Source organism: Marmota flaviventris, chromosome X, assembly GCF_047511675.1.
Source record: "Marmota flaviventris isolate mMarFla1 chromosome X, mMarFla1.hap1, whole genome shotgun sequence".
Lineage (NCBI taxonomy): Eukaryota > Metazoa > Chordata > Mammalia > Rodentia > Sciuridae > Marmota > Marmota flaviventris.
In genome coordinates, this window is record NC_092518.1 from 39,952,722 (window position 1) to 39,979,387 (window position 26,666).

A 26,666-nucleotide genomic window follows, 5' to 3' on the forward strand; every position below is an offset into this window, starting at 1 on the left:
AAATAATTTATTTCACACTTATAGGAAATCTCATTGCTCATATTTATTCAGGAATCCAGGCTCCTTGTAGTACATTAATTTACCTTTTCCTATCTTTTCTTCTTCTTGTTTATGTTTTTGAAATCTGTGTGTTTGAATCTGTGTTGCTGAGGTATCCAGGTTTTAGCAAGCAAGAAGGTAGAAGCAGATGTGGAGAAAATTTGCCTACCATCTCAATGCTCTAGTTTGCAATTGGCACCCATCATTTCTCCCACATTCCATTCATGAGAGCACTGTCACATAGCCATACCAATTTTCAAGGGAAGCTGAGAAATGTTAAGTGACTGGGCAGCCATTTTCTTGACTACTATTCTGTTATTGCCAAAGATGAGGAAACACTCTACTGGGCAACTTTCAGTCTTTATCACAGAGAGCCTAACCTCTCTCTACACACACACACACACACACACACACACACACACAAAATATATATATATATATATATATATATATATATATATATATATATATATATATCATAAGTCCAAGAAAACAGTTTCACCTGCATAGAAAATGGGAGTGTAGATAATCATTTTGTTTGTATTGATTATAATGGTAATGAACACAATATTTTTCCTGTGGACATCAGTAAGTTCTTTTCTATCATATTAATTTGTGTTTTTTGCTGATAATAGCAAGATATAGTATTGAGACTAGTGAGGATTTATAATTGCAAGCTAATGAAGACTAAGACTCTGATTCACCTTCTCTCTGCATAGTCTCTCCACAGATATTTTCCCTTAAAGTCCTTGTCTTATAAATCTTCTGTCCATCCTATTTGATAGCCAAGCTTCCTACCAAAATAGGGTTAGACTGCTTAGATTGAACTTGAATCTCCAATATTTAAGAGCAGTGTTTTACTGCAAATTATATGACCATTATGTGCTTCATTTCTATTATCTATAAAAGGTGAATGATAATGGTCAATACCTTATAGAGTGTTTTAAAGGATTAAATGTATTCGTATGTATGTATTAGAATAGGACCTGGAATATTGTGTCACATAAGAAGTTGGTATATAATAATTGCTATATATGTATTTCATGGTATCATCATCATATTCCCATGGGTTTAATTTGGATAAGATTGTGTGTATCCTTTAATCTTCTGCTATCTATTCTTCATGTCACTTTTCATTTTTCTTTGTCTTTAGGTGGGAAGTTTGGAATTAAGAACTCAAAAAAAAGTACTTCTGCAAAAACTACATTTCATAGTGAAATAGAGGATAAAGATACAAGAGATGATTCACTGTATTCCGTTTTAGAAGAACTGTGGCAAGATGCTGAACAGATAAAAATATGCCAGGAAAAACAGAACAGCCCTTTGAATCACACTGATTTTATCAATAAGAAAATATTGAACACAGAATGGGATTATGAATATACAGACATTGGAAGTTGTGTACATCCAAGCCCAAATCTCATTCCTTCACAGAAAAGACCCCATAAACATGACTCATTTGAAAAACGTTTTAGGCATAATATGGACTTACATATTCATAATAAAAACAATACAACAAAGAACTTTGATAAAATTGTTAGTCATGGTCAAGTTTTCACCCAGAACACTTCCTTTACTAACCATGACAATTCACATATGGGAGTGAAGTTCTGCGAAAGTGATCAGTGTGAAAAAGTCCTCAAACATGCACTCAGTCAAAATCTGAAATTGCCTGTTGGGGAGAAAGCAAGCACATGTGCTGAATTTGGAAAGATCTTCACCCAAAAGTCGTATCTCTTTGCACCTCCAAAAATTCATACTGTGGAAAAACCTCATGAACTTAACAAATGTGTAAATGCATTTACACAGAAGCCACTACTCAGTATATATCTGAGAGTTCATAGAAATGAAAAACTATACATATGTTCTCAATGTGGAAAGGCTTTCCTCCAGAATTCAGAATTAATGATGCATGAGAAAAGTCATACTAGAGAGAAACCCTATAAATGCACTGAATGTGGAAAGTCATTTTTCCAGCTGTCATCTCTACTCAGGCATCAGACAACTCATACTGGAGAAAAACTCTACGAATGCAGTGAATGTGGGAAAGGCTTTTCCCTGAACTCAGCACTCAATATACATCAGAAAATCCATACTGGAGAGAGACATCACAAATGTAGTGAGTGTGGAAAAGCCTTCACCCAGAAGTCAACACTCAGGATGCATCAGAGAATTCACACAGGAGAGAGATCCTATATATGCACTGAATGTGGACAGGCTTTCATCCAGAAGGCCCACTTGATTGCACATCAAAGAATTCATACCGGAGAGAAGCCTTATGAATGCAGTGATTGTGGGAAATCTTTTCCTTCTAAGTCCCAACTCCAGATGCATAAGCGAATTCACACAGGAGAAAAACCCTATATATGCAATGAATGTGGGAAGGCCTTCACCAACAGGTCAAATCTCAATACTCACCAGAAGTCTCATACTGGAGAGAAGTCTTATATATGTGCTGAATGCGGGAAGGCCTTCACTGACAGGTCAAATTTCAATAAACACCAGACCATTCATACAGGAGAAAAACCCTATGTTTGTGCTGATTGTGGACGAGCCTTCATCCAGAAGTCAGAGTTAATTACACATCAGAGAATTCATACTACAGAGAAGCCTTATAAATGTCCTCACTGTGAGAAATCCTTCTCCAAGAAACCACATCTCAAAGTACATCAGCGAATTCACACGGGAGAGAAACCGTACATATGTGCAGAGTGTGGGAAGGCCTTCACTGACAGGTCAAATTTCAATAAACATCAGACAATTCATACTGGAGATAAACCCTATAAATGCAATGACTGTGGAAAGGGCTTCACCCAGAAATCCGTTCTTAGTATGCATCGCAATATTCATACATGAAATAACCCTGTTTCTTAAAAATGAGAGAGCCTTACCGTAGAAGTCAGGTCTACTCATGTATTATAAAATTCATCTAAGACAGACCTTGTATGAGTACACTGTATTAAAAAAAGCATTCATCAGGCTATCTCACCTGAGATGAAAAAAAAATTAGAAGAGACCCTATAAGAATACATTGAAGAAAGGGGAATTTGGGGGCTGGGGTTGTGACTCAGTGACACAGCGCTTGCCTAGCATGTGTGAGGCGCAGGGTTTGATCCTCAGCACCACATACAAATAAACAAAATAAAGGTCCATTGACAACTAAAAGATATTTAAAAAGGGTGGGGGGTGAATTTAACATTTACACAGCCTCACAAAATACAATAGAATTAACATTGAGAATGCTATCAGTTTGGTACATTAGGAAAATCCTTCCTATAGAAAGTATCATGAGGCAAATTATTACCAAATGCTTTATAGGTTGGAGGATGCAAATTTATAGAAATGACAGTCATGTTTTCTATGTTATAGTAAGCAGTTTAACAAGAAAATAATGTATTCGTTGTGCAGACCTCTTCAGTTCTTTTCGCTGTTTGTGGTAAAATATTGCATAACATATTGCATAATTGAATTGAAATTCTTTTTTAAAATTTAGAATGTTTATCAAATGTTTGTTATTGAACATATCTATCAGATGAATTCATAAGTTTAAAGTTATTTTGGCTTTTTATATACGCACATCTGCAGATATAATTTTATATGAACATATACTGTTTTCATACTGTTTTCCATGACATAGTATTCTTCTTTCATTGTATACAATGCAAAATAGCCACAGATTCCTCCCATCCATTTATGCATGGCCCCTTTTGCAATGGTACCTTGTTGTTTCTCTTATTAAGTATGTTATAGCTTGGATATGAAGTATCCCCTAAAAGCCCCTGTGTTAACTGCAAGAATGTTCAGAGGTGAAATGATTAGATTATCAGAGCTATAACCTGACCAGCCCATCCTAGTTTGAATGGACTAACTGGGTGATAGCTGTATGTAGGTAGGGCATGGCTCAAAGAGGTGGGTCACTGGGGGTATGACCTGGAAAGTTCGTCTTCCCTGCAGCCCCTTCCCCCCTTTCTCTCTGCTTCCTGGTCACTATGAGCTAAAAGCTTTCCTCCAGGGCACTCTTTAGTCATTATGCTACACCTCACCACAGGCCCAGAGTGATGGAAGTGGCTGACCACGGACAGAACCTTGGAAACCATGAGCCGGAAGTAAACTTTTCCTCCTTTAGATTGGTTTTGTCAGGTATTTTGTTTATAGCAACAAAAAGCTAACACAGAGTACTTCTTATCTGCCGTTGCTCCTTGACTTTCAACTTGGCCATGTGATTTGCTTTGGCCAATGGACATTAGCAAAGAGATTCAAGAAGAGGCTGGAGAAGTGTGAAAGCCTGCCTTGAGGCTTACCCTTTTGTGCTGCTCTTTGGAATCCTGAGATCTCAATGTTAAGAAGCACAGATGCCCTACTGTGGGATGAGAAGCCACATAGAACAGAGGTGAGCCAGCTTAGCCGATGCCCCATAGATCAATTTACCTATGGGCTTGGGAATGAGTCCATCCTAAGTCTATGTCCCCAGCCAAACCAGCCCAGCCCAAAATTGCCATGTCAGTTATACCAGCCAACCTGCAGAATTCTGAGTTAAATAAGTGATCATTGTTTTAGGCAGCTATATTTTGGGGTAGTTTGTTGCATATCAAATTCTAAATAATACTTAAAAGTATATGTGTGTGAATTGTATTATACCCAAATATAATATGGCATTGGCTTTGGGCCTGAGAAGCTAATAGAGACTGGAGAATAATGAGGAAATCTGTTTGCAAAATCTGGGAAAATGACAACCTATTAGAAAGGAAAAAATAGCAAATCATCACCATGCTCTGTGGGACTATAGAGAAGGTACCAAATGAACTTGTGGATCTGACTAAGAGATTTGCCATGGAATATGGCTGTCAGTTTGCTGCTTTTAACCACATATGATAAGGTACAGAATGAGAGAAATGAATTAAAGAAATACTTGTTCCCCTGGCAAGCAGCAGTTTTGGGAAATAACTTTAGCTCTTTAGCCATGAAAATATTCTCAAGATACAAAATGGCTGTAGGGTAAATATCAAGTCATGGGTATGTCTGTAAAACCCTTTATTACAATGTTTGAAATATTATATTTTATTGGTGCTTGGAAAACCCTCTCAGTGAAATAATGGGTGTCTAAAAATCTTGGTGACATGATTCCACAGTAGCCTGACACTGCTCTAAGTAGAAAGAGGCTTCTCAAAAAAGAATTGTTGATGTGGCATTTGGGGCATAGAGTTGACCTGAACATATTCATAGGAAACTCATAGTTTTTAGTTGAGTTTTACCTGTGGAACTACCTCCATACTGGCCTTAAAGGAACTGAAACAATTAAAAATGAAAAATGGCCTCTGGAAATTCCTCCCTAACTTCTGTGAACTGGATGCAAGACAACAATGTTACTCAGCTACAAGTATGGACCATTTCTTATGGGAACTGAAGGATGTCTCAGAGGAAAGGCCCAAGAACAGTGTATTAAAATGGACTGGAAAGCCATTTCCAGGAAAAACTTGCCCTAATCAAAAAACACTATCTGCCCCTGGAGCAAGGGGACCTGACATTTTCTCTGTGGTATTTCAGAATTGTTATGGAACAGTGACTGACACATGCCTCTTACTGCTCTCCTGGCTGAATGGGAGTACCTATTGCAGTTAGTCTCTTTCTCCCCATATATATCTTAAGTGTGTGTATGAGAGAGGCATGTCAAATAACTTGTCATTTAGCTCACAGGATCAAGAAACTGAGAAACTGTATTCAAAGAGCCTCGGCCACATGTGAACCTGGTATAGAAGACTTGGAATCCTGGATTTAAACCTGATACCATGATTTGGGATGGGATATTTAGAGATCCTGGAATGGGAGTGATCATGGTTTGCATGGGGTGATAATGTGAATAATTTGTCATCAGAACATACACTGTGTTAGAAAAATGTTACATGTTTCCTATCTCTATGTGTGTGTCCTTTTCAGCTTTTATTTCTCTTTGCATTTCATTTGGAATAACTTACGTTAATCTATCTTCAAGAACACTGATTTCCCAAGATCCTGGCTCTGTCAGGTCTACTGATGAACCTGTTGAAAGCATTTTTTCAGTTATGTTTTATTTTTTATATTTACTATTTCCATTTGACTTTTATATCATTTATATTTCTGCAAAACTTCCCCAATTGTTCATTCACATTGTTCCCATTTTCCACTATTTCCTTAGTTTGGACTACTGTAACAAAGTACTATAGACTGGATGGCTTATAAACAACAGAAAATTATTTTTCACAGTTCTGGAGGCTAGAAGTCTGAGATCAGGTACCAATATGATCAGGTTCTGGTGAGGACCTTTTTCTGGATTGTAGACTACCAGGTTCTCATTGTATCCTTACTTGGCTTCTGATTTTCATATCCTCACTAGAAAGCTCTCTGGGGTCCTTTATATAAGGGCATGAATCCCATTTGTGAGGCCTCCATCCTCATGACCTACCTACCTCTCAATGGCCCCACCTCCTGATACCATCTCATTGGGGATAAGGATTTCAGTATACAAATTTTGTGGGAACACAGACATCCAGTCTATAATACCCTTTAATATATTTAGCCAAATTTATTTTAAGTTCTCTGCCTGATAGTTCCAGTAAGTCAGCCAAGCGAGTTCCGGTCTTTTGACAGTGGGTTCCTTTCTATTGCTGTTTTGCATCTACAAGTTTTAGCTGAAAGTTGGATGTTGTATATAGGGCAATGTAAACTGAAATGAAAAGTATTTATTCCTGGAAATAGACATGGCTGCTCTTCTAATAGATAGGCATTAGCATGGTGGCATTGAGTTGATCCAGTCAGTGGTCAGGTAGGGTTTTGGTTTTGTTGTTGCTATTGTGAATTTTAGTGTAACATAGACTTCAAATTCCTGTAATGTTACCTTGTGTTTGAAGTAGACACTGGTTTTCCAGAGAATTTTTCCCAATGTTCCTGGACTGTACTTGCCTTTAGGCCTTTCCTGGGTTTCTGCATCTCAGTGATAGTCTCTCTATATTCTTGTATCTCTCTCTTAGTAGTTGATTTCTGGTTTTTTGTTTGTTTGTTTGGAACTGGGGATTGAACCCAGGGGCACTTTACCCTTGAGGTATATCCCCAGCCCTTTTAATTGGGGGTGGGGGGCAGAAAGTGTCTCTCTGTTGCCTGGGCTAGCTTTAAACTTATGATCCTCCTGCCTCAGCCTCCCAAATTACTGGAATTACAGGCGTGCATCACTGTGCCCACTTAGACTGCTGCTGTTACTCGGTTCTTGCTAACTTGGTATGGGACACAGAAGTTGTCCTGTGTCCCTGGGTCTTAACATTTTTTTTCCCAGTGATCCTGCCCCTCTTCCACTGGTAAGAGGTATTTTATTGTCTGGCCCAAGATAGTTTCCTCCCATTCCATCATGGGTAGATTTTTTTTTTTTTCTTTTCCTTTCCTCTAGTCACAGTGGATCTTCACCTGTATCCTGAGAGTGACAGGGTTTGCTGCACTGCACTAAATGGCTTAAGGTTTTTGTTTGATAGAATAGGGTCCCTTGGGATTTTGTATCATTTTTGTATCAGCACCCATCCCCCCTAGTGGCATACCCCATGGAAGGATGCCTTCTCTATTTTCCCACTCTACTACTAGTGTTTCTTATGAGCACCCAGTGGAGGTCTGTGGTGAAGAGCCTGCAGGTGGAAGCCAACAGCCCTTAGGTCTACAGCTCTCAGGGGTTCTATATTCTCACTATCCCACTCTCAGCCTTTAACAGTTTATTAGAATTGTCCATTTCTTTGGATAATGGAACATTAGCAAATATGACACAAGAACTCATAAGAAGTGTTTGCACATTGAAGTTTGCCCACTCTTGCTGCTCTTTGGAATCCTAAGCCCATGTGTGAAAAGGCAGGGACTATGAAGTTGGAAAATGACAGACCACTTGGAGCAGTGATGGAGCAGATATGATTCATCCCAACTGAGGCAGCTCGACCAACCAGATTTTCAACTACCAAATATGTAAATGAAGACATCCCAGCCAGGTATCTCTGATCAAGGTAACTATGGTTAGCAGTCTCTGAGCTGATCCTGAATGATCCCTCACTCCTGGTATTCATACTCTTGTATAATTCTCTCTCCTTGATTTGGGCTAGATTTAATGACTTGGTTCTAGAATAAGGCGGAGGTAATGGATGTCACTTCCAAGATTAGGTTACAAAAAGACTGTGGCTTCTGTTTTGGGTGCTCCTTTAATCTCTCAGATGGCTCATCCTAGGGGAAGACGGCTGCCATCTCATTAAGTAGCCCTTTACAAAGGCCCATGTGAGTGAATTTGAGAGGATATCCTTCCCCAGTGTTGCCTTCAGGTGGGACCTTCAAGCCCGATAGCTTTACTAACCTCGTGAGAAATCTTCAGCCACAGGCATACTTCTGAGCCATACCTGAAGGGGACCCACAGAAATTGTGAGTTAATAAATGTTGTTTTAAGCTGACAAATGTTAGGGTGATTTGTTACATAGTCATAGATTAGTAATATATTGGCCCAGACAAGGAAGGCTCTGCCATCTATTCTACCCATCCCAGACAACTAACAGAATAATGGATTACAATGTTTATTTTAAGTCTCTAAGTTTGTGTGGCTTGTTACCTAGAAAAAAACCTAGCTGATAAATTTACTATTCAGTGAATTTTATCCTCCACTATTCTTCCCCAACAGATAACCAATACTAATCAACTACTATGAACACTTCCATGTTTTAGTCTTGCTAATAAACCTGTATAGATGTACATATGTGAGTATGCTTATAATTGTATAGAAACTATATAAGGATTGCTTTCTTCTTTAATGCATACTACTATCTCTGAATCTTGCTTTATTACTCAACAACTCTCTTTTAAATGGTTGCATGATAGTTTGTGGGGTGGATATGCAAGAATCTATGCCATTATTTGCATATTAAAATTTCTTCAAATTTTTGTCATTAGGAAAATGTTACTAAGAATATTAAGGAGTTGGGCTGGGGATGTAGCACAGTGGTAGAGCACTTGACTATCATATTTGAGACCCTGGTTCTGATCCACCACACACACACACACACACACACACACACACACACATGTGAAGAAATAGCTTGCCTAGGCTCATGCCAGAGTTATCAGTCCTTGCTTTACCAATTTTTAGCTGTGTAACCTCGGACAGGTTAGTTAACTTCTCTTTCCTGATTTTTTCAGCTATAAAGATGTTCACACTAGTTACCTATCTTAGATTTCACTACGAAGTATACTCTTTTCCTGGGACTGCTTTACAAAGTACCAGGAAAAGAGTGGCCTAAACCAACAGAACTTTATTATACACAGTTCTGGAGGTTAGAAGTACAAAATCAAGGTGTCATCAGGGCCCTGTTGTAACCTATGAAAATGGTAGGGAAGGGACTATTCTATGCCTCTTTTCTAACTGCTGGTTGTTTTGTGTGTTACTTTGCTTGTGGATACATCAGTCCATTGATATGGCTGATTTCTCCCTGAGGTCTTCATGCATCTGTCTCTGTGTCTAAATTTTCCTTTTTTGTAAGAATACCAGTATATCAGATTAGTTCCTACCCTAATAACTTCTTTTTAATCTGATAGCCTCTGTAAAGACAATTTCCAAATAAGGTTATGTTCTGAGGTACTGGGGGTTATGATTTCCACATATCTTTTTAGGAGGACACAATTCAACTCATATCAAGAAGTTAATGGATTTATTTGTGTAAGGCACTTAGAACTTTGTATGGAAAGAGGTTCTTAATGACTATTAGATACATCTCCTTTACTGTACTTGCTTAGGTCTCCATACGACTTCCTGTGCTTGGGAAAGCAGTGGGATTTGAGAATGTCTATGACATTTAAATCTCATCCAACTACCTGAAGAGAAATGTAGTATAAAAAGCAAAACGCAAGCCTCAGAATAAGGCTTATATGATCAACATTTGAGGAATAGGCCAAGATGGATCCATCTGTAGTAGATAATGAGAAGGAGCACCCAGAGAGGTCAAAACATGCCAAGTGAGAAAGGAGCTCACAGAAGAGTGTTTCCAAGATATGTTTCAATGGAGGGTATGTCCAGAATGGAGGTCAGGTTATATGAGAGTGGAAAACTGCTGATTTTGTAACAGATACGCCATTGTTGACTTGGATGAGTGCTATTTTGGAAATGAATTTAAGGAAAGCAATTGAGGAAATCTGAAGGAATTTCTGAATTCATCATAAAGTGACTTCTGGTAGAAAAAATACTAGGTCATTGGGCTGGATTGCTCTGTGTTGTCTGGGTTAAACTGAGAAATGAGGATTGGCAAGAAGTAGAATTTATATGAGACTTGGGAGGACAAAAGGAAGGAGCAACTTCCCCTCTAAAAGTCTTTGAAATTATATACACTGAAGGACAGATGCAGAGGTATCCAGCAAGTTTTCTTTTTTCCTCACTCTTCCACTCTATATCCAGCCCTTCTTTCCATCTCAATGCTGCTGACAGTGGCCCCAGGCCCACCACCTTCTTGGGTGCAGACCCACAAAGGGAACAGCTTCTTGTAGATTTTATCACTTCCCATTCACAGTCCCACTTCAGTAATTAGATGTTCTAGCTCCTCAGATATTCCTGAAAGCTCTGATTATCCCACCCATTCCAATGGTTTCTAGAACCTTCCAGCCCCCCTCTTATCTTTTTTAAAAAATTTTTTTAATTGTCAATGAACCTTTATTTTATTTATATGTGGTGCTGAGGATTGAACCCAGGGCCTCACACATGCTAAGCGAGCGTTCTACTACTGAGCCACAACCCCAGCCCCCTCTTCTTAGCTTTATACTCCCGGATACTCCTATAAATTGTGCATGGCCTAATTAATATTTTAAAATTCCTTATTCCACAACAGGGATATAGCTCAGTGGCAAAGTGCTTCCCTAACATGGTTGAGGCCCTGGGTTCAATCCTTGGCACCACCAAAAATGAAAAAAAACCTTATTCCATAATATTCATATTGATTATGCTTTCCCAATTGATAGTTACACTTTCTTTTCCTGAGAACTTGAACTTGATAAGTGTTGTTCTAAAAGTGAGTGATGCCAGTGAGAAGTCTTACACAAACTTGCTCTTTTTTTCCTTGTACATTATATGATGTGCCTTTCTGCCATATGATATTTTTTTTATTTTTGAAGTTCTTTTCTTAAATATTTTTTAGTTGTTGATGGACCTTTTTTTAATTTATATGTGGTGCTGAGAATTGAACTCAGTATCTCACACATGCTAGGCAAGTACTCTACCACCGAGCTACAACCCCAGCCCTGAAATTAAGTTTTATGGAAGCACGTATCTTGGTCCTGATTTATTTTTTGCACTAAGGATTTAACCCAGAGGCACATTACTGCTGAGCTACATTCCTAGTCATTTTTAGTTTTCATTTTGAGGCAGGGTCTTGCTAAATTGCTGATGCTGGCCTCAAACTTGTAATCCTCCTGCCTCAGCCTCCAAAGTCACTGGGAATACAAGCGTGCACCGCCACACCCGTAAATCCTGATCTTTTGTATTAATTTTACCTGGGTTATAGTAAGCCATTATGGTTATTAATTTCATGAAAGTTTTATTTTGCATAACTTTTTATCTGATCCAGTTTTTTCTCTTAAAGGGATGTCAATTATGTAAGATAGCTTTGTCATCTTCTACATTTATTTTGTATCACTCCATGTTCATTTCATATCATTATTCTTCTTGGATTAGTGTGATTGACTCTAGCCTCCTATTAGAAGATAATTCTGTATGAAGTTATTAATGTTTATACTTTAACAACCAATTTGTTCAGATTTATTTACATTTCAAGATAGTGGAGATAGAGAATGTCTCTTTTATTTCTAGAGACATTCCCAGAGTAGATTTGGTAACGTTCCAGGGTAGTAAAAATAATGTCTCTATTTGAAGAAGAGGATGGGCAATAAAACAATATTAATAGCATTTTCGTTCACATTTTAATCATGTACATTTTCAATCATGTAGAAATATTAAAATAACTATAATAAACATCCATATAACTTTCATCTAGGTTTAACAATGTATATATAAAATTTTCCTGAAATATCAATAGTAAGTTGTAGACATTGTAACATTATACCCCTAAATAATTGAGCATCCGTGTCCTAAAAATAATAATGTTCTCCCCAAAACTGGAATATCATATCAATCTAATTTGATAATGTCTCATGTCCAATTCATTTTCAGTTTTTTTCCATTGTCTCTGAAATATATTTTACAGCTTCATTGTGGTTTAATTAGCATATACTAAATGGCACTTGCTTAAAGTATACAATTTGATGAGTTTTGATGTGTGCACCTTTCATCACTACAATAAAAATGAATATATCCACTCCCGCAACAAGTTTCTTATGCCTTTTTGTCATCTAGTCCTTCTTTCTCTATTACCTTTTCCCCATCCATAGGCAACCATTGATCTATTTTCTGTCATTATAGACTAGTTTGCATTTTCTGTAATTTTATATAAATAAAATTATATGGTAAGCACTCTTGTTTGACTTTGTTCACCAAGATAATTATTTTGAGATTCATTTGTGTTGTTATTTGTATCCTTATTCATTGCTTTTTATTGCTAAATGGTATTACATTGTATGTATGTACCAAAGTTTGTTTATCCATTTATGTATTGGTGGCAATTGGTTATCTTGTTTCTAACTATTACAAATAAAATTAATATGAACATTTTCATACAAGTCTGTTTGGCTATCATTTTCATTTATGTTGCATAAATGCCTAGGTGTGGATGGCTTGGTCATGTGGTGGGTATATACTTAATGATTTGAGAAATTGCAAACTGTTTTCCAAAGTACCATTTTATATTTCTTTTTTTAATAGTTTTTTTAGTTGTTGATAGACCTTTATTTATTTATTTTTTATTATATGTGGTGCTGAGAACTGAATCCAGTGCTTCACACATGCCAGGCAATGGCGCTACTGCTGAGCCCCAGCCCCAGCCCCCCATTTTATATTTAAACACAAAACTGTTTCAGTGGTGTGTATCTTTGCCCTCACTGGATAAAATTATTATTCTTTTGTTTTTGTTGTTGTTATTATTATTATTTTAGCCATTGTAGTGGAACTGTAGTGTTGTCCAACTTTGGTTTTAATTTATACTTCTCTAACAACTAATGTTATTGAGCGTCTTTTCATGTGTTTATTTGCTCTCTGTATGTCATCTTGGTTAATGTATCTTCTAAAATATTTTGCCTATTTTTTAGATGGAGTCAGACTATGTTACCCCACTGGTCTTTAACTTGTGGGCTTAAGTAATTCTGCCTCAGCCTCCTGAGTAGCTGGAACTACAGGCAGTAGCATCATGCCCAGTTATCTGTCCATTTTTAAAATGGATCGTCTTACTGGCATGGTGGCACATGCCTATAATCCTGGCAGCTGGGGAGGCCGAAGCAGGAGGATAGCAAGTTCAAAGCCAGTCTCAGCAACTTAGCAAGGCCCCAAGCAATTTGTTTTTTATTTTTTTAGCAGAATCATGTGGCATTTATTTCAAAAATAACCTGGTATAAAAAACATTAATAAACATATAACATGAAGCCTGAAATGCTAACTTCTATGACACTTGCATTTCTTTCCCCAAGCAATTTAGCAGTGGTAAAGCACTCTTAGTTTCAATCCCTAATACCAAAATAAATAAATAAGTAGATAGATAAATAAATGGTTGTCTTATTGAGTTGTAAGCATTCCTTTTTTTTTTTTTTTTTTTTTTTGGTGGTGCTGGGGATTAAACCCAGGGCCTTGTGCATGCAAGGCAGGCACTCTACTAACTGAACTATATCTCCAGCCTGTAAGCATCCTTTCCAAAAATATTTGTTTTAGTTGCAGATAGACACAATACCTTTATTTTTTTAACTTATTTTTATGTTGTGCTGAGGATCAAACCCAGTGCCCCACACATGCTAGGCAAAAACAAACAAACAAACAAAAAAAAACAACCAAACAAACAAACAAATGCTCTATTACTGAGCTACAGCTGGCCTCTATAAGCATTCTTTATATATCCTAGTTATAAGTCTTGTGGGATATATACTTTGCAAACATTTTCTCCCACATTTGCCTTTTAAATTAAATAAGAGCAAAATATTTTAATTTTAGTCTAATTCATTTTATTAACATATTAATTATATATCTTTATGGGGTAAAGTGTGATGTTTTAGTACATTTATACATTGTTCATTGATCAACTCAGGATACTTATATTATCCATCATCTCAAACATTTATTATTTCGTTTTAATTTTTTTTTATTTTAGATGGGCACACTATCTTTATCTTATTTATTTATTTTTATGTGGTGCAGAGGATTGAACCCAGTGCCTCACTCATGCGAGGCAAGTGCTCAACCATGGAGCTACAGCCCCAGCCCCCATTTATCATTTCTTTATGATGAGTATATTCAGAGATCTCTCTTCTAGCTATTTTAAGTCCTATAGTACAATGTTGTTCATCATAATTACCCTTTTGTGTAATAGAACACCAGAAACTATTCCTCCAATCTATGATTTTGTACCCATTGAGCAATGTCTCCCAATCACCCCTTCTCCCTTACATTCCCCAATCTCTGTTAACCACTATTCTGCTATCTACTTCTATGAGCTCAGTTTTTTTAGATTAAAAACGAGTGAGGTAATGTGGTATTTGTCTTTCTATGTCTGGCTCATTTCATTTAGCATTATGCTTTCCAGATCTATACATGCTGCCACAAATGACAGAATTTTTGTTCCTTGTTTAATCTCTGAATAATATTACATTGTATATATATATACAAGATTTTAAAAAATCCATTCATATATCTTGGCTAATGTGAATAGTGCTGTAATAAGTATGGGAGTGCAGATATTCTTCTGATATACTCCTCTTATTTCATTTGGATATATATCCAGTAGTGAGATTGCTGGATCATAGGATACTTCTACTTTTAAGTTTTTGAGAAACCATCATATGGTTTTCTGTGATAGCTGTACTAATTTATATTCCCCCTAATAGTGTATGAGAGTTCCCTTTTCTCTACCCCCTAATCAGCATTTGTCATTTCTTGTCTTTTTTATTATAGTCATTCTAACTGAGGTGAAATAATATTTAATTTTGATTTTTGTTTAAATTTCCCTGATGATTAGTGATATTGAGTTTTTTTCCCATATACTTGACCACTAGTATATTTTCTGTTTTCTTTTATGGTTTATACTTTTTGCTTCCTGGCCAAGAAAATTTTGAATATCAAATGTCAGTAAGATTTATACTGTACTTTCTTCTAAAAGTTTTATGATATTGGCTCTTATATTTGGTTCTCTGATACATTTTTATTTAATTTTTATATGATATAAATCCTTTCTGAAAGAGGTTAATTTTTTTTCCCATATGGCTGTCCAGTTGTTTCAGCACCATTTGGGTGTGTGTGTGAGATTGTTTTGCAGTGCTGGCAATGGAATCCAGGGCCTCATACATGCTAATCAAGCACTCTACCACTGAGTTACAAACCCAGTCCTTCCAGTACCATTTGTTGAAACAAGATAATACATTGAATTGTCTTGGCACTTCTATAAAATATCTGGAAGTATTTCTGTGATTTTTTTGGCCTATTGTAGTGCCACCACTTCAATTGACTTTTCTGTAGCCTCTGTATTGCCATAGGATTAGTGATTGCTGTAGCTTTCTATTAAGACATGAAGTCAGACAGTGTAAATCTTCCAATGTTATTCTTTTAAAAAAAAAAATTTGTTGTCTTAGGTGGTGCTGAGGATTGAACCCAGGGCCCCACATGTGCAAGCACTCTACCTCTGAGTCATAACCCCAACCCCCAATGTTATTCTTTTCCACAATTGTTTTGGCTATTCAAGATTTTTTGGATTTCCATATAAATTTTAGAATCAATTTGTTTATTTTTACCATGAAAAACCTGGGATTTTGATTTAGATTGAACCAAATCCATATACCTATATGAAAAGAATTGATATCTTAGTACTGAGTTTTTATATCCATTAACAAGTTATCTTTCCATTTATTTGATCTTTCTCTCAGTAGTGTTTGTAGTTTTCTAGAATATAATTCTTACACACATTTTGTCAAATATATCCATAAACATCTCATATGTCTATGCTATTTTAAATGCTATTAGTTATTTTAAAATTCCAATTTCCAGTAGTTCTTTCCTACCATATAGAAATACAGTTGACATCTGTATGTTTATTTTCTATCACATAACTTTGCAAAACGCATTTATTCTAGTACATTTTTATGTAGATTCTGTAAACTTTTCTACATAGACAATCAAGTCATCTGTGAAAAGTGATAGTTTCACTTCTTTCCACTATAGGTGCCTTTACTTCTTTTCTTGTATTATTTCATGGACTAAAACCTACAGTATAGTGTTGAATAGAACTGAACAGAGTGGGTATATTTGCCTTTTTCTTATCTCAAAAGAGTATGATATTGATAGATGTAGGCTTTTCATATATGCTGTTTATCAGGTTGATGACTTACTTCTATCTGTATTTGTATTTGTATTTTTTATACCTTTATTTTTTTTATTTATTTTATGTGGTGCTGAGGATTGAACCCAGCACCTCGCACATGCTGGATAAGCACTCTACTGGTGAGCCACAACACAGCATCCCTGTTTTTTTTTTTTTTTAATCAGAAATAGGTGTTGAATTTTGTTAAATGCTTTTTCTCCATCTTTTGAAATGATCATATGATTTTTCTGTTTTGGTTTGTCTGTTCAATTTCTGGGTGGTAACTATAGGCAAGTGGGGCACAGCTAGAGGAAGCAAGTCATTGGGGGCATGCCCTTGTGGATCTTTTCTTCCTGGCTTCCCCCTCTCTTTCTCTTTTTCTGGCTTCTATGAGCTGAGCAGCTTTCCACCAGTATGCCCTTTGCCATGATATTTTGCCTTACTTATGCCCAGAGCAATGGATCAGACTGACCATGGACTGAATATCTGAAACCATGGGCCCAAAGTAAACATTTCTCTGTCTAGATTGTTCTTTTTTAAAATTTTTTTTTCTAATTAGTTACACATGACATTGGAAGGAATTTTGACACATTGTACACAAATGAAGCACAACTTCTTCCTCTGGCTATACATACTGCAGAGTCACACCAGTAGCGTAATAATACATGTATATAGGGTAATAATGTCCATCTCATTCCACCGTCCCTCCCATCCTCACATCCTCTTCTCTTCCCTCACTCCCCTCTGCCTAATCCAAAGTTCCTTCATTCTTTCCTACCCCACCCCCATTATGGATCAGCATCCACTTATCAGAGAAAACATTTGGCCTTTGGTTTGGGGGGGGTTGGCTTATTTCTCTTAGCATGATGTTCTCCAGCTCTATCCATTTGTTGCAAATGCTGTAATTTCATTCTTATTTAAGGCTTTGTAATATTCCATTGTGTATATGTACCACATTTTCTTTATCAATTCATCTGTTGAAGGGCATTTAGGTTAGTTCCATAGTTTAGCTATTGTGAATTGAGATGCTATAAACATTGATATGGCTGCATCACTGTAGTATACCATTTTTAAGTCCTTTGTGTATAAGCTGAGGAGTGGGATAACTAGGTCAAATGGTGGTTCTATTCCAAGTTTTCTGAGGAATCTCCATATACTCTCCATATTGGTTGCACCAATTTTCAATCCCACCATGAGTGTATGAATGCATGAGTGTACCTTTTCCTCCACATCCTCACCACACTTATTGTGCTTGTATTCTTGATAACTGTCATTCTGACAGGAGTGAGATAAAATCTTAGTTGTGATTTGTATTTCTCTAATTGCTAGAGGTGATGAATATTTTTTCATGTTGTTGATGTATTATTTCTTCTGTGAAGTGTTTATTCAGTTCCTTATCCCATTTATTCTTTTTTTTTTTGGTACCAGGGATTGAACTCAGGGGCACTCAACCACTGAGCCACATCCCCATTTTATTAGAGACAGGGTCTCACTGAGTTGCTTATGCCTCCCCCTTGCTGAGGCTGGCTTTGAACTCGTGATCCTTCTGCCTCAACCTCCTGAGCTGTTGGGATTACAGGCGCACCACCACACCCAGCCATTTATTATTATTATTATTTGTTCATAGTGTCAAAAAGCTGACTAACACATGTGGGATATTATGTAAGTTTCTGTTTCTTTGTCTGTTTTTATTATCATGATAATGCAATATTCATAGAATGAGTTGGGAAGTGGTCCCTGTTCTGCAAGGATTTGTATACAAATGGTATTATGTCTGTCTTTTTTTAAATTTTTTTTTAGTTGTAGATGGGCATAATACCTTTATTTTATTTATTTTTATGTGGTGCTGAGGATTGAACCCAGTGCTTCACACATGCTAGGCAAGCGCTCTACCACTGAGCTACAATTCCAGCCCCTATTATGTCTGTCTTTACTTAATGTTTAATACAACTTCCAGTGAAGCCATCTGGTCTTATAATCTTTTGGGAGAAAGCTTATAATGACAAAGGCAATTATTTTTTAATAGTCATATAAAGCTATTCAGGTTTCCCTTTCTTTTTCATTTAGCTTTTTTTTTGTGTGTGTGTGTGTGTGTGGTGCTGAATCCAGTGCCTTGTGCATGTGAGGCAAGCACTCTACCAACCAAGCTATATCCCCAGCCCTTCATTTACCTTTTTTAAAATTTTTTTTGTTATCAATGGATCTTTTACTTATTTATTTATTTATATGTGGTGCTGAGGCTCGAACCCAGGGCCTCACACACGCCAGGCAAGTGCTCTACCACTGAGCCACACCCCAGCCCCCTTCATTTAGCTTTGATAGTTTATATTTTTCCACAAATTTGTCTATTTTATATAAGTTGTTTGATTTGGGAGCATAAAGTTGTACCTCACATTCCCTTTTTATCTGTAGTGGTGTCCCTGCTCTCATGCCTTTTTTTTTTTTTTTTTTTGGTGGTACCTGTGTTTGAACCCAGGAGTGCTTATCTATGGAGCCACATCCCCAGCCCATTTTTACATTTTTTATTTGAAGAGAGACTCTCAGTAAGATGCTTAGGGCTGTGCTGGGGTTGTGGCTCGTGGTAGAGCGCTTGCCAAGCATGCATGAGGCACTGGGTTTGATCCTAAGCATCGCATAAAAATAAAATAAAGGTTATTGTGCCACCTACAACTAAAAAATATTTTTTAAAAAGATGCTCAGGGCCTCCCTAAGAGGCTGGCTTTGAACTTGCGATCCTCCTGCTTTATACTCCAGAATTATTGGGATTATAGGCATGTGCCACCATGACCAGCCCTGCTTTCTTTCTTGATATTGGTAATTTGCATCTTCTGTCATTTTCTCCTGGTAAATCAATATGCATTTTTATCAATTTTGGTTATTTTTTCAAATAACCAGCTTTTGCTGCCACTGATTTTTCTCTATTGTTTTTTTCTGTTTGAAGTTTTCTGATTTTTCTCTATTTTCTGTTTGGAGTTTTATTGATTTATGCTTTTTCCCCCTTATTTATTTTTCTACTTATTTTGGGTTAAATCTGCTCTTTTTACAGTTTCTATGATTGAGGCTAAGGACATTAATTTGAGACTTTTCTTCTTTTGTAGTGCAAATCTTTAGTGATAGAAATTATCCTCTATCTTCAGTGGCATCACATATCTTGATTTGTTGTTTTTATATTTCATTCATTTCAAAAAAACTTCTTAACTTGGGATTTCTTCTGTGTACCATACATTATTCATATCTGTTTTATCCAATGTCCAAACATTTGAGAATCTTCTACATGTATTTCCTTATGATTTCTAATTTAATCCCACTGTAGAAAAAACACTTTGTGTGACTTGTATACTTATAAATTAATTGAGACTTACTTTACAGCCTGAATATGGTCTGTGTTGGTGAAGTTTCATGTGTACTTATAAATAATGTATATTCTGCTATGGTTGCGTGACATGATGTATAATTGTGAATTAAGATCTTTGATAGTATGATTCTAGTCTCTGGTAGACATATCAATTGATATATATTAATTCCATCAATTATTGAAGGAGAGGTATTGAATTCTCTAACTAAAATTGTACTTTTGTCTATTCCTCCCTTCAGTTACACAAGTTTATATTTTGTCTATATTGAAGCTCTGTTATTGGGTACACAAGAATTTAGGATTATTATGTCCTCTTGTTGAGTATATACGTTTGTCATTATGAAATGATTTGTCCTAATAAAATTTTTATGTATTATAGCCACTGCATATTCCTTTTTACCAGTTTTAGCAAGTATATACATTCATATACACATACTATATATATACACACACACACACACACACATATGTATACATACACTATATCTACATATAGTGTGTCATATACACACACACACATATGTGATTTTAAACTTTGAAAAAATTTATAAAGATAACAATGTTTCTATATACCCATCACTCATCTTCCTGTAGTTTAACATTACACATAGACCTGGTCAATTTTATCAAAATTTACAATTATTGTAACTAAACTACAGACTGTATGGAGATCTTTCCAGTTATTTCATTACTAACTGCAAGTTTCAGAGGCCCCTAAGACCACTGTTACTAGAACTCATGGAATTTTGAAAAGCCACTCTACACTCACTTCCTGCATAGACAGCCTGGAAGCAGCAAGACACATAGGGCCATCTAGGAGAGACCAAGCATGAAGCTTCCAAATGTACTTTCCCAGCAGACTCATGAAAATAGCACTTATTTCTACCAACAATTATGCATTGTCATACATGGAATACTGCCAACCAGGTAGCTTACCTGATTCTTGGTGTCCAGAGTTTTTAAAGAGTTGAACATAGACATGGATGAGTGCCTGCATGGTTAACTTTAATCTCCAGCCCTTCCAGAGGTTAAGCTGATACTGCATGGCTTAAGGTCCCTAGGTAATCAAAGACACAAGACAGGACATTGCAAGGACTTAGAGGTTATCTCCTAGGAGCCAAGGAAATGGGCCAAAACTTTATTGAGTACGGTCGATCCTTTACTGTACTCTGACCTTTTCTCTGTTCCAGCATCCAATCCAGAATATCATATTGCATCTAGCTGTCATGTTTCCCTAGTCTCTTCTAATCTGTGTAGCTCATCTTTTATGATCTTGACAATAGTCATGTATTCTATAGAGTGTCCCTCACTTTGAGTTTGTCTGATGTTCTATTATGAACAGATTGAGGTTACGGATTTGGAGAATGAAAATGATAGAGGTCATATGCCCTTCTTATTGCATTATTTCAAATGATAGATGATATCAACATGATTTATTACTAGTGATGTTAACCTTTATCACTTTATGCTGGTGTTTCCCAAGTATCTCTGAACTGTTTTAGTCAGCTTTTCATTGCTGTGACCAAAATACCTGACAAGAACAACTTACAGGAGAAGTTTATTTGGGGCTCACAGTTTCAGAGGTCTCTGCTCATAGATGGCCAACTCCGTTGCTCTGGGCCCAAGGTGAGGCAGCATTATGGAAGAAGGGCCCTCATAGGAAAGGTTCTCAGTTCATGGTGTGGTGAGGAAGCAGAGGGTGGGACAGAGGGCCACAGGGAAGATGCACCCTTCTAGGGCACAGCCTCAGTGTCCCAACTTCTTCAGCCATGCCCTACTTACCTACAGTTACCACCTAGTTAGTCCATTCAAACTAGGATGGGCTGATTAGGTTCCAGCTCAAACAGTTGAATCAATTCACCTCCTAACAGTCTTGCATTAACAGAGGAGCTTTTGAGGGTCACCTCACCCAAACCATAGCAATTATTTTCTTCTTTCCATATATTTTTTGTGGTATTGGGGATCAAACCCAGGACTTGGCATGTGGTATGCAGGAACCCCCAACCCTTCTTTTCCATACTTTTTAATGGAAGCAAGTCAAAATCCTGCTCACACTAAAAGGGAATGAAATAAAATTCCATCTTCTGAATGGAGGGCCATCAAAGAGTTTGTAATTTTGTGTTAAAACTATCACAGGAGCTAAATGGCTAAGGAAAAATATTAAAGATCTTCCCAGCCATGCATCTGCCATGACCTTTGCACATCCTTGATGGAACATCTAAAGAATGCTGACTTCTCCGTGGGTTTGGCTCACTCATGAAAACTTAGAGTCATCCAATTATCTCAAGGCCATCACTCCCCTCCATTCCAGGATCTGGCCAGTCCTTGGGAGGATAAAGTATCCTTGAGGGATCACCAGGTCACACAGATTGTTAGGACAGAGATTTCTTTATTCTAACTTGAATTTAAGGAGCCCCACTGGGAGTACAATTTTGGAGTCTTTGGAGTATCCATAAGAATAGAGTCCTAATTAAGATATAAGATATATGCCATTCTTATATAAATATATCAAAATGGATTCTACTGTTACGTATAACTAAAAAGAACCAATAAAAAGAAACTGTCCTTCACCATAAATCTTCCCTTAACCCTAGGCAGAATTCCCGAGGAATTAGAAAAATACGGTTGCAAGGAGACCACCCTACTTTACTGCACCCCCACCACCTGCAACACACTCTGAGATACATAGGTATTTGGGAAGGAGGAGCTTGCTGTTGTTCCCATGTAATCTGCAATGTTAGACTCTTATTTCCTTCTCCACTAACAACTATCAGTGCCCCAGATCTCCTCCCTGTGAGAAATATCCAGATGAGTCGAGATAATTGATGGGCAGGGTGAAATAAATGGAGAAGGGGAGAAACAGGAGCCCCAGAAATCCAAATAGAATAGTCTGATAGATCCAACTGAGGAGACTAAAAACTAACATTTTGGGGGGTAGGGATGTAGCTCAGTGGTTGGGCACTTAGTATGTCTAAAGCCCTGGTGTTCATTCCCAGCACCAAAATCAATAAAAAACATAAGAACATGTTTTGATATCATTTCTAACGAGATCTGTTTCACTAACAGAGTGGTCTGGATATATTACTGGAATGGACCACTGTTGTGCCCCTGCTTTCCACCTGTGAGCCCTGAAATCTAGGCCCAATTTAGCTTCAAGAATGAACCTTTCAAAATCATGTCACTCCTCTGCTTACAAGGCTGCATGGTCCCATCTAATTTGGGACGTCAAGTCCTTATACAAAGACTTGGAGAAATCCTTAATCTACAAAACCCAGCCAAACTTCTTATGTCTCTGTTCTCATTTCCCAACCACTCTTCCCCTTGTTCACCTGCTCCTGCCCTACTGTCTTCCTTACTGATCCTTAGCCTGGGGACCTTTGTACCTTCTTCAAATAATTACTCAAATGCTACCTTCTCAATTATGTCTCTCCTGGCAAACTGCTTGAGATTGTAAACTAACACCAAAACCACTTATGCATTCTGTGCCTGGCTCTATTTTTTTCCCATAGCACCTATTACTTTTAATTGCAATACATTATGTAATTTACCTAGTCACAATGTTCAGTGCTTATTTTCTGTCTTACCCAAGTAGAATATAGAGTCCCCAACTTACAATGGTGTGAAAGTGAAAGACATTCATTTTGAATTTTGGAATTTTGACTTTTTCCTGGGCTAGCAATATTTGTTACGATAATTAATTATTTATTGTGGAACTGGGAGATGAACTGAGGTGTGATTTATGACTTAGTTACATGCCAAGTCCTTTTTATTTTTTTATTTTGAGACAGAGTCCCATTAATTTTCTCTGGCTGGCCTTGAACTTGCAATCCTCCTACCTCAGGCTCCTGAGTCACTGGGATTAAAAGCATGTGTCAGCATACCTGGCTTATATTTATATATAAGTTTAATACTACTTCCAGTTTACCTTTAAGGGTGATGTCAAAATTAATGATCATTAATTATAAGATAGCATTTATAATTAACTGTGCTTCTTAAATATAATTATTTTTAAATTTTGTTTTAGTTGTTGATGGATTTTTATTTTTTATTTATTTATATGTGGTGCTGAGAATCAATCCCAGTGCCTCACACATGCTAGACAAGTGCTCTACCACTGAGCCACAATCCCAGCCCCTTAAATATAATGATTTTAAGCCCCACCTTTCAGAACAGTGATCTGAGTTCTCTTTTGCCTGAAGAGTCAACTGCCCTAGGAATAGTCTGGATGCACCAACACTCAAATTACCAAGGAAGCATTGGAAGGATGATTAGCAAAACAATGAACCTAGTCTAATTTTGGTTTCATTTATAAAGTTGAGACTGTAATCCTGATTCACCCTATTTTTCCCCAAGGATGTGGTGACATTAAGATGACTTGGTAAAATTGACCAAAGTTTTGTAGAAGTATGTATCACAGGATACTAAATAACAATTGCAAAACACGGGTTAAATTTCTCTAATATGATAATTTGTCTATGAAAAAATGAGACATCCCTGTTCAGTGAGCAATCTGCAAACAATCATTGAACCAGAAGGGGTTCTGAAATAGCAACTACTCTCATGCTTCTGACCCTGCTGGCACAGAGATGGAAGGACAGAAGTCTTTGGCCCCAGAGTAAAAGAAAAGGAAAATAAATGGGTCTGAGCAGTCTTTCCAGATAGAGTCTGCTTCTGGTAGAAAAGGACAAAAAATCATTATAATTATGGAAAAGTGACCCTTAAATCCAAGTTCAAGGAACATGCCTTCATTCTCTTTTCCTCTTCTTCCCACCAATATTCAGATCAATTCCCCTTAGGACCTCATGGAGTCTTGGGCCTAATACCCACACACACTTCCTGTTATACAGACGTGCACACACAAAGGAGGCATCTAGGCAATCAGAGGTGCAATCAGAGTGTATTCAGAAACAGTCCCACATAGACACTCAGGAGACAATAGGGAACAGATTAAGTGGACAGAAAGACACACAGTCTGAGTAAAAATGGATTGAGCAGAGGTATGTGGGGGTAGTGATGAGTAATAATATCTCTCTCTTCCACTCTCAAATTCAGAACCAATTGATAGACACAAAAAGGAGAGAAATAGAGAAAAAAATATCAGTGAAGAGCTGGGATATAGGTAAGTGGTACAGCACTTGCCTGGCATGCATGGCCCTGGATTCAATCCCAATACACTTTCATTCATATATATATCAGAGTATTACTGTATTGGAAGATAGGAAATAAAAAGGTAGGCATAGCTAGGTGTGGTGGTGCATGTCTATAATCCCAGTGGCTCAGGAGGTTGAGGCAGGAGGATCACAAGTTCAAAGCCAGCCTCAGCAACTTAGTGAGGCCCTAAACAACTTAGCAAGGCCCTGTCTCTAAATAAAATTTTTAAAAGGAGGGGGTGGCTAGGGATGTAGCTCAGTGGTTAAGTGTTCCTGGGTTTAATCCCCAGTACCAACAACAACCATGAAAAAAAAAAGAAGAAAGAAAGATAGCCATAATATACTCCTAGTAGTCTTCCACTTAGCTACACCAATTTGCCAACTCATTTGCCACGTGAAGGGAGAGGATGGGAGAGAGACCAGGAGTTATTCTAGCAAAAGTCCTCAAAGATGGAAATGTGAGGCAGGCAAAGTGGAGGACCTCAGCTCCCTTCTTCCCCTGCAAAAGAGGAGAATATGACAGAGACATGAATAATCAAGTTACCACAGAATGTTACTTAGCCTCCCAGCTTTGTAACCCTGGTTCTACTGCTTCCTAGGTCCCTTCACTTGGAAACAAACTTAATAAAACTCACATTGCCAGTAATTTATGAAAAATGTCTTGCACTGAGCATAGCTCTAAGCAAGTGTTCTCAGAATCTAGGGCAATTTTTTTTTAGTGGTGGGGATTGACCCAGGGCCTTGTGTATGCTAGGCAAGTGCTATAGCACTGAGCTATAGACAAGTAGAGCAAATTGAACTCACTGATTAAATACTGTTATTCTTTTCTTTTCTCTCCATCCTTCCTTCCCTTCTTCTTTTCCTTCCTTCCTAGTTTTCTTTTCCCTCATTCTCTTCAAGACAGGGTCTTATGGTGGGTGCAGTGATGCATGCCTGTAATCTCAGCAGCTCAAAGGATGAGGCAGGAGAATTGTGAGTTCAAAGCCAGCCTCAGCAACTTAGTGACACTCTAAGCAACTCAGCAAGATCCTGTCTTTAACTATTAAAAAAAGCTAAGGATATGGCTCAGTGGTTCAGCATCCCTGGGTAAAAGACAGGGTCTTGGAAGCGACCCCGGTGTCGGGGTGCGGGCGAGGTGAGGCAGCTGCTGGGACATGGTGGGGATGGCGCTCAAAGGCTGATGGCCGAGTACAAGCAACTAACCCTGAATCTTCCAGAAGGAATTGTGACAGGCCCCATGAATGAAGAGAATTTTTTTGAATGGGAGGCGTTGATCATGGGCCACGAAGATACCTGTTTTGAGTTTGGTGTTTTTCCTGCCATCTTGAGTTTCCCACTTGACTACCCACTGAGTCATCCCAGGATGAGGTTCACCTGTGAGATGTTCCATCCCAACATTTACCCAGATGGCAGAGTCTGCATCTCCATCCTCCATGCGCCAGGCAATGACCCCATGGGCTATGAGAGCAGTGCTGAGAGGTGGAGCCCCGTGCAGAGTGTGGAGAAGATCCTGCTGTCGTGGTGAACATGCTGGCAGAGCCCAACGATGAAATTGGAGCTAATGTGGATGCTTCCAAGATGTGGCGGGACCACTGGGAGCAGTTTTACAGGATTGCCAGGCAGATCGTGCAGAAGTCTCTGGGGATCTGA

The 26,666-nt window shown here is 37.6% G+C and overlaps 1 protein-coding gene and 1 pseudogene across 5 annotated transcripts in view; both read left to right on the forward strand.

The window, feature by feature from the left end:
• The window catches only part of Znf81 (zinc finger protein 81), a 109,237-nt gene extending 96,514 nt beyond the window's left edge, over window positions 1-12,723 (forward strand). For all 5 annotated transcript variants that reach the window (XM_071606376.1, XM_071606374.1, XM_071606377.1 and 2 more), the window contains one exon: window positions 1,193-12,723. In XM_071606376.1, coding sequence (XP_071462477.1) covers window positions 1,193-2,895 — 1,703 coding nt within the window. In that variant the 3' untranslated portion in view covers window positions 2,896-12,723. The remainder of the gene's footprint in view (window positions 1-1,192) is intronic.
• Window positions 12,724-26,193: 13,470 nt separating this feature from the next.
• LOC114086181 (ubiquitin-conjugating enzyme E2 G2 pseudogene) lies at window positions 26,194-26,666 on the forward strand (annotated as a pseudogene).